General features: G+C 41.5%; 1 protein-coding gene across 1 annotated transcript in view; it reads right to left on the bottom strand.

Annotated features, from left to right (window-relative positions):
* Positions 1-379: 379 nt before the first annotated feature.
* Positions 380-9,057, bottom strand: part of farsa (phenylalanyl-tRNA synthetase subunit alpha) — a 59,218-nt gene continuing 50,540 nt past the window's right edge. Inside the window, exons 12-13 of the mRNA XM_063035695.1 lie at positions 5,255-5,369; positions 380-1,101 (exon numbers count right to left, since the gene is read on the bottom strand). Coding sequence (XP_062891765.1) covers positions 996-1,101; positions 5,255-5,369 — 221 coding nt within the window. The 3' untranslated portion in view covers positions 380-995. The remainder of the gene's footprint in view (positions 1,102-5,254; positions 5,370-9,057) is intronic.

Genomic DNA, 9,057 nt, shown 5'->3' with positions numbered 1-9,057 from the left:
AGGGAAAAGATACAATGTTTAAGGGGAATATGGGGGGGGTCTTCATTCAGAGGGGGTCAGATTATGAAACGAACTTCCAGTGGAAGTGGTGGATTTGGACTTAATTTCAACATTTAAGAGAAATTTGGATAGGTATATGGATGGGAGGCGGATGGAGGGCTATGGACTAAGCAGGTTAATGATTCAGCATGGACTAGATGGTCCGAAAGTCCTGTTTCTGTGCCGTAGTGTTCTACAACTGCAAGATTGGCAGTAATCTCTCACTGGATACTCCAAGCCTTGAGTACACTAAGAGTATTAGATGAATATGCACCAAGCACATCATTGAAATACAAACGTACAAGTTGGTTGACTGAGAGAAACATCAAGGAATAATCTCAGTTTTGCTCTGTTTATTGCATTATATTTACAATTTATTTCATTCTCTGAAATAAGATAGGTGTTATAAGTAGACTCCTCGGAGACTAAGATAATATCCCACATGACAATCACGTGTGTGTGTGAACAAAACCACCAGCTCAACACCTTCAAAAGTCCCATTACTTCATATTGAGATTTCTTTACTGTAAATTAAGCAGGGAGGAACTGATAGTTTCAGCACAATGATCCTTATTGACAAGAGGGTGTGGAATTTAGATTGCAGATATAATATTAAGAAGGTAACATGCACCCATTAACCTGAAGTTCCAGCTTCCTTTCCTGTTCCTAACACAATTTTCACAGATGTGCAATCTTGCCAAATTTCTGGAATACTTTTAAATATTAATATGAAATAATGGAACAAGAGTCCATGAGCTGTAGTTTTGTATGCAGAATGACATTGACATGATTGATTGACAATTAAGTATCCTCCAAGCTCCAAAGCCAAAATATGTTTTATTCTTCATACCCCGCTACCCCCAGTCCCTGAATTTAAATTAAGTGAAACCTTGTTTAGGCTGAAGTGTCACACACACACCTCAGCAACAGTCTGGCTGCAAACGTCTACGTGAGTACTAGGAGTCCAGACGGCACACTGGGCTGTCATACACCATCTGCAAGTTCACCTTGTGCCCCACAAGCTCACGGATGTTGTTGATCCCATACTTGATCATGGTTGGTCTAAGAAAAAATGAAGGAAAAATACTCATCTTGCAACTTTCTTTCCTGTTTATTAAACAAAATTATCTACAGTACTTAAGCTCCAGAATGAAACCAATAGAACCTAAACAAGGCACTGTAAAAAATCACAATGGCTCTAATGCTTTAGGCTTACAATGTTACAGACTATTACACAGGAAGCCTATAGGGAAGGATACAAAGTGTTTAGACATGAAACCTTGTCAACTGAAGAATGATGAATACGTAACAATGACATTTGCACCCATGAATTCCTAAACACAAGTACCATGGTGTTAAGTAGGAAATTCCAAACCAGCACAACTTATTTTCTACACTTATGGAAAGAACAATTATAGCACAATGTGTATTCTGTCAGTGAAGAAAACTTGCTGCTGGAAGTATTTAGTGATCACATTCCGTAAGAACTAAATGCTTCTAGAATCATAAAACCTTATAGCATCACAAAAGTGTAGCAGCCAACATGATGGTATTACAACTTGGGGCATTGGGAGTTCAGTTCTGGTGTCATCTGTAAGAAGTTTGTACGCTCTCCCATAAGTTTCCCTTGGTGCTCCCGTTTCCTCCCACAATGGAAAGATGTACCAGTTAGTAGGTTAATTGGTCATTGGAAATCGTCCTGTGATTAAGCAGTGTGGGTTGCTGGGCTGGAAGGGCTTGTTCTGCATTGCATCTCTAAATAAACACAAGACATTTGATCCATAATACCTATGCTACATCTCTCAGACTCTAACCGATTAGTTACACTTATTTATTCATTTCCTTTTTGAAAGTAAAAAGTGAACCTGCTTCTGATCCTTTGGATGGTGCATCCCAGACCACAAGGATTCAGCACGAATTCTCATCCCCTCTCTGTTTTGCCAGTTACAGTTACTGCTGGTCAAAGATAAAACCCAGAAACTTTCTGGCCTGTGACATGCATTACCTGGGAGCTTTCACTAGCTGCCCTGTTTAAACCAAATACCTGTACATACTTTCATCTGAGTCGAGAAAGAATTGATAATCAAACCAGCTCAAACAGTGGATCTGTCAACTAACAACAAGGAAATATTGTGGAAATGAAAGAAACCAAAGATAAAAATAATTTGTCTTTGGAATACTTGAGTACTTCACTTTTAATTACATAACATTTCACTTTTTGGTTGAAGGAGAAGGAGATATCAGGCGCCGATGGCAATACAGAAAGTTAAGGACACCTTCTTTAAATTCACTATATAAGTAAATGCTCGATTTGTGATGAGACAATTGATTCTGGCCATTATTTGAAGTTCTGTAAGCACTTATAAAGTTACAATTCAATGCTGTGGCTTTTTGCCCTGTAGGAAACATAATCAGGTGGGTGTATCTACACTATTTATAAATGGAATAGAAAAACTGATGTAAAGTGTTTGGTGTTGTGCAGAGGACACTGAACTGTGGGCCCCAGTGTCTACAAAGGTTCCTCATCTCAGAGCCAGCAATACTCCAGGACTGCTAATTAGATTGAACCAGGTTAGACACTGCTGAGGCCTCGCTGAATAGGCAGAACAGCAACAATGCAAGAGACCCCCATCGTGTAATACTTTCCAAAGACTTTCATGAGATTCCCCGACATGGTCAGGAAACAAAAAACACTGAAGGATCCATCACTGTACACTTTGAACAGATTATGATTTGGATTTCTCTGGCTGTAGTCTTCTGTGTTTTCTTTAAAGTTCTTCCCTTCTCTGAATTAGATGACAAGTTTTTCTAAGTTATATTAAAATCGAGTGACCATCATATGACCATCAGATTGAAGGAACATTTGCATAGCAAGCTTCCAACTCTCTACGGTTCCTCTTACAGTCTCCTCAATATTTAAAATTGTTTAACATCATTTCCAGTACTCAAGTATAAAGGAGAATGAAATAATTGTTACTCTGGATCCAATCCAGCACACAAAAAAAATATGAAGAACACAATAATTAAAAAGCAAGATAAATATAAATAAATAAGATAGCCTATATACATAGATTAATTGTTCATAAAGTGACATTAGGCTTAGGAGTGTTTGTACATAGGATGACTGGACAGGAAATGATAATAGTAGTGGTAGGGGGGTGTGGGGAGGGGTTCGTGGGTGGAGATGTTGATCAACCTTACTGCTGGGAGAAAGTAACTGTTTTTGAGTCTGGTGGTCCAGGCATGGATGATAGCCTCCTCCCTGATGGGAATGGGACAAGCAATCCATGACCAGGGTGGGTGAGATCCTTTTTGTATATATGTCCTTGGTGGGTAGGCTGGTGCCAGTGATGCAGTTTTGACTACCCATTGTAAAGCCCAGTGCAGTTTCTGTTCCAGGCAGTGATGCAACATGTTAGGATGCCCTCTACTGCACATTTGTAGCATGACATGAGTATAGTTCACTTCACCTTCCTCAGAAAGTAATGGCATTAGTGAGTTTTCCTGATTATGTAGAAAGTGTTCTGGGTCCATGAAAGGTTGTATGAGATGTGAAATCCAGAAGTTTGAAACTGCTCAGTTTCCACTGCTGTACTGTTGGTGCGAGGAGGGGCACGAGTGGTGCGAGCTCTTCTGAAATCTACAAACAAATCCTTTATTTGTTAACATTGAGGAAGAGGTTATTTGCCTGGTACCAGGCCTCGAGCTCTTTCACCTCCTTTCTGTACGGCATTTCATCTTTTGTCATGTCATCAGCAAATCTGACAATGTAGTTACTCGGGTACTTGGCCTTGCAGTCACCTATGAGCAGAGTGTGCAGCAATGGGGCTCTGCACTCAGCCATGTGGGGCAACCATGTTGAGGATAACAGGGAGGGAGGAGCGGTTGTGCATCCTCACTACCTGAATTGAAAATACACATGGACCAAGATGTTAACTGTCCTGTGCTATCACTAGTGGGATCATCAGCTGATCTACCACCTGTCTTCAGGAGTTTCGACCCGCTTATGATCAAGACTCCCTCAAGGTGGTGGGCCAGCAGTGCTAAAGCACCATCTCCCACTGGTGAGCTTAAAAACTTGGCATCTGCCTCTATCAGAGTTGTTGGTCGCTTCCATCCAACAGATTGTCTACTCTTCAGGTGTCTATGCAACTACAGTTACTTCCTCCCAGCAGTAAGGTTGATCAACACCTCCACCCACGAACCCCTCCCCACACAGTTTTGAAGTTTAGGATATTGAGAGGGATGGGGAGTGCCATCTGTGACCTCCAGGGACTGATCTTGTTTCCACCAGGGGAAAGTAGTATGTGAAGTTATGGGACTGGCAGCCAAAGGCATCCAACCATCAGAATCAGGTTAATTATTACTAACGTATGTCATGAAATTTCTTGCTTTGTAGTAGCAGTACAGTGTAATAATTAAAATGTGCTACAATAGTATATATTATACTATTCATGCGGTGAAATACCTCCATGGTGGTTGGGAATTAAATTTCAAGTCATTAAATAAATCTGGAATAAAGTAAAGATAACATTAATAATGACAGCCACTGGAATTTTCTGTAGAGATTCACCAACAGCCTTGGGAATGAGGTTTGTCATTGCAGTGTACAGGCATAATGTGGTCTGGCTGAGTTCTCTCCAATTCAACATGACAATGAATTCCCTAAGTGCAAAAACTATAATGATTATCAGCGTCATCTACTTCAGATTTTCTACTGACAACAACTGGAGGTGTGAAAGTGCTCGGGAGAAACTGTGAACTGTTTCACATCCTTACCAGCCAGCCGACTGCTGTCCCAGTCATTCCTCAGCTTCACTGAAAGTGATAATTTGAGTCCGTTTTCATGCAGCTTTCTTGATTACTGAAATAAAATTGCTATTTCCCTTCAGGTTTCAGCTTGCTTTTCTGCCCCCCACCTCATACTGGCTCCTTTGTTGCCACTAATCTGTACACCACAGTGACTATCCTCCCAAATATCCCCAGTGGTTGTAAAGTTCTCTAGAATGTCTGAAGGTCAAGAGTGGTGTGATGTTATGGAGTCCTAGAGTCCTACAGCACAGAAACAGGCCCTTTGGCCCAACTTGTCCATGCCTACCAAGTCGTTCATCTGATCTAGTCTCATTTGCCTCAATGGAGTTGTTGCACAAGCAGCAGGGAAGTGTAAGATAGCTACAAATTCAACCACGGAGACTATGAGCTGTACTACACTTACCGTTCAAGAGACAGACCCCACGCAATCACACACACCCCTTCCGGCAGGCCCATCGGCTGCAGCATCTCTGGGCGGAAGACACCGGAATTTCCGACTTCCACCCATTTCTTCAATCCTGGGGAAAGCAGAACATTTCTGTTTAGATGCAGCAGCAGTTCCCAACCAGCAGGAGCAGCATTCAACAGGCAAAGTTCTTCATCCCCACAACTAATGGACCAGATGATCATTAGGCACAGGAGCAGAATTGAAGGCTGTGGGCATGCAAGGTTGGTACTGAAAGCATGGCAACACTCCTGCTGGCTGCCCTCAGCACAGCCTCAAACAATGCAGTTCACTACATATTTCGATGTACATGTGACAAGCCCCAAGTCCCTGCCAGCCTTCAACCTACTGCAGGTGACACAGAATCCAGTCAAGGTCCAACCCGAGCAGGACTATGTGATCCATGTTCCTAGGGGCAGAAACCAAGACAAACCTCACATCCCGCTGGAAGATCATCAGTTAGGTAGCCCAAAACCTACTGGCCTTCCAGTGTAAGTGAACACTGAGGGAGGCACGAAAGCTTGGTGCAGCCGGTGACGACTGCACTGGAAAAGACCACAGTTTGGGTCCTGTGGTCAATAGATCCAGAGGGGCTGGGCTCTGTTCAAACTTCAAAGTGACTTTATTATCAAAGTATCTATCTGTCTCCATATACTACCTTCAGATTCATTTTTTAACAGGCATATACAGGAACATAAATAAATACAAAAGAATTTATGAAAAATTATAAAGACTGAAACAATGTACAAAAGACAGAAAAACATGGAAATAGTTAAAAAATGAAAATAAATAATACTGAGGACACGAGTTCTATAGAGTGTGGAGTCAGTTCAGTGATCAGGTGAGTGAAATTATCCATGCTGGTTCAGGAGCCTCATGGTTGTAGAATAATAATTGCTCCTGAACTTGGTGGTATGGGACCGAAGGCTTCTGTACCTCCATACCACTGGTAGTAGCAAGTAGAAAGTGTGGCCTAGATGGTCTTACTCTATTTTAGGACTCAAACATTTCACAGAGGTATTCAGGAGGAAACAGATGTGGTGCTGGCCCACTGAAAGAGAATGATTGAATTGATGGAACACTGAACATGGAGAACGACATGTCCCAGTTGTACTTACTGTATACATTAAAGTATAACTATTCATAACAAGACTCACAGATTGCAGCAGTTCTCAACTGGAGCTCAGCACAGTTCCGCAGACACAATCAGGGAAGGGTAATACTGGACTGTCACCAAAAAAGAATGAATAGAAACAAAGGCAAACGGCTCCATACTGTGTTATTGCACTATAACAATAAGGATAACATAGGAATGGAGTCTGCCTGTGGCATCATATTCATCAGACTGCTGTAGGATTAACTTCAAATCTGTCTGTATGCTAAATCTGACTAAAACCTGAAATAACTGAGCTCTGGATTACAGCAGCCAAGCTGAGGGCCTGTAGATTAAAGGGGAAAGCTGTTGATTTTATAATACTCCCCATTTCTCATTCAATGATGAGAGTGATGGTGGTATAATTATGGGCCAGGTTTTTATTTACTTATTTACAGATTTACCAAGATGTTGCTTGAATCAAAGAACAATCAAAGAATCTTAAGAAAGAAATTAGAAAAGCTAAAAGAAGATACGGGGCTGCTTTGGCAAATAAGGTAAAAATAAATCCAAAGGGTTTCTACAGTTATGTTAATAGCAAAAGGATAGTGAGGGATAAAATTGGTCCCTTAGAGAATCAGAGTGGACGGCTATGTGCAGAGCCAAAAGAGATGGGGGAGATTTTGAACAATTTCTTTTCTTCGGTATTCACTAAGGAGAAGGATATTGAATTGTGTAAGGTAAAGGAAACAAGAAGGGTAGTTATGAAAAGTATGACAATTAAAGAAGAGGAAGTACTGGCGCTTTTAAGGAATATAAAAGTGGATAAGTCTCCGGGTCCAAACAAGATGTTCCCTAGGACCTTGAGGGAAGTTAGTGTAGAAATATCAGGGGCTCTGACAGAAATATTTCAAATGTCATTAGAAACGGAGATGGTGCCGGAGGATTGGCATATTGCTCATGTGGTTCTATTGTTTAAAAAGGGTTCTAAGAGTAAACCTAGCAATTATCGGCCTGTGAGTTTGACGTCAGTGGTGGGTGAACTGATGGAAAGTATTCTTAGAGATGGTATATATCATTATCTGGATAGACAGGGTCTGATTAGGAACAGTCAACATGGATTTGTGCGTGGAAGGTCATGTTTGACAAATCTTATTGAATTTTTTGATGAGGTTACTAAGAAAGTTGACAAGGGTAAAGCGGTGGATGTTGTCTATATGGAATTCAGTAAGGTCTTTGACAAGGCTCCACACAGAAGGTTAGTTAGGAAGGTTCAATGGTTAGGCATTAATATCGAAGTAGTAAAATGGATTCAGCAGTGGCTAGATGGGAGACGCCAGAGAGTAGTGGTGGATAACTGTGTGTCAGATTGGAGGACGGTGTGTAGCGGTGTGCCTCAGGGATCTGTACTGGGTCCACTGTTATTTGTCATATATATTAATGATCTGGATGATGGGGTGGTAAATTGGATTAGTAAGTATGCAGGTGATACTAAGATAGGTGGCGTTCTGGATAATGAAGTAGGTTTTCAAAGCTTGCAGAGAGATTTAGGCCAGTTAGAAGAGTGGGCTGAAAGATGGCAGATGGAGTTTAATGCTGATAAATGTGAGGTGCTACATTTTGGTAGGACTAATCAAAATAGGACATACATGGTAAATGGTAGGGCATTGAAGAATGCTGTAGAACAGAGGGATCTAGGAACAATGGTGCATAGTTCCCTGAAGGTGGAATCTCATGTGGATAGGGTGGTGAAGAAAGCTTTTGGTATGCTGGCCTTTATTAATCAGAGCATCGAGTATAGGAGTTGGGATGTAATGTTGAGCATTGATAAGGCCAAATTTGGAGTATTGTGTACAGTTCTGGTCACCGAATTATAGGAAAGATATCAATAAAATTGAGAGAGTACAGAGGAGATTTACTAAAATGTTGACTGGGTTTCATCTCCTAAGTTACAGAGAAAGGTTGAACAAGTTAGGCCTTTATTCTTTGGAGCATAGAAGGTTGAGGGGGGACTTGATAGAGGTGTTTAAAATTATGAGGGGGATTGATAGAGTTGACGTGGATAGGCTTTTTCCATTGAGAATGGGGGAGATTCAAACAAGAGGACATGAGTTGAGAGTTAAAGGGCAAAAGTTTAGGGGTAACATGAGGGGGAACTTTACTCAGAGAGTGGTAGCTGTGTGGAATGAGCTTCCAGCAGAAGTGGTTGAGGCAGGTTCGATGTTGTCGTTTAAAGTTAAATTGGATAGATATATGGACAAGAAAGGAATGGAGGGTTATGGGCCGAGTGCAGGTTGGTGGGACTAGGTGAGAGTAAGAGTTTGGCACGGACCAGAAGGGCCGAGATGGCCTGTTTCCGTGCCATAATTGTTACATGGTTATATGGTTATATGTCTTAAGAAGACAGGTTTCTCAAGTTAGGGCTTTGGAGTGAAGGAGGCTGAGGGGCAACTTGTTAGAGATGGACAACATGGTATGAGGCATAGATGGAGTGAATAGCTGAACACTTAGGGCAGAAATGGCTAATTCGAAGGGGCATAATTTTAACATGACGGGAGGGAAGTGTGGGGGAGAAGTCAGAGGCAAGTTGTTTTTTTCCATAGAGAATGGTGGATACGTGGATGCCCAGGGGTGGTGGTAGAGGCAGATACGTTAGGTGCATTTAATA

The sequence above is a fragment of the Mobula hypostoma genome, chromosome 29, assembly GCF_963921235.1.
Source record: "Mobula hypostoma chromosome 29, sMobHyp1.1, whole genome shotgun sequence".
NCBI classification, from domain to species: Eukaryota; Metazoa; Chordata; class Chondrichthyes; order Myliobatiformes; family Myliobatidae; genus Mobula; species Mobula hypostoma.
Note: the sequence above shows the minus strand (reverse complement) of the source record. Positions and strands in the feature narration are given on the sequence as shown.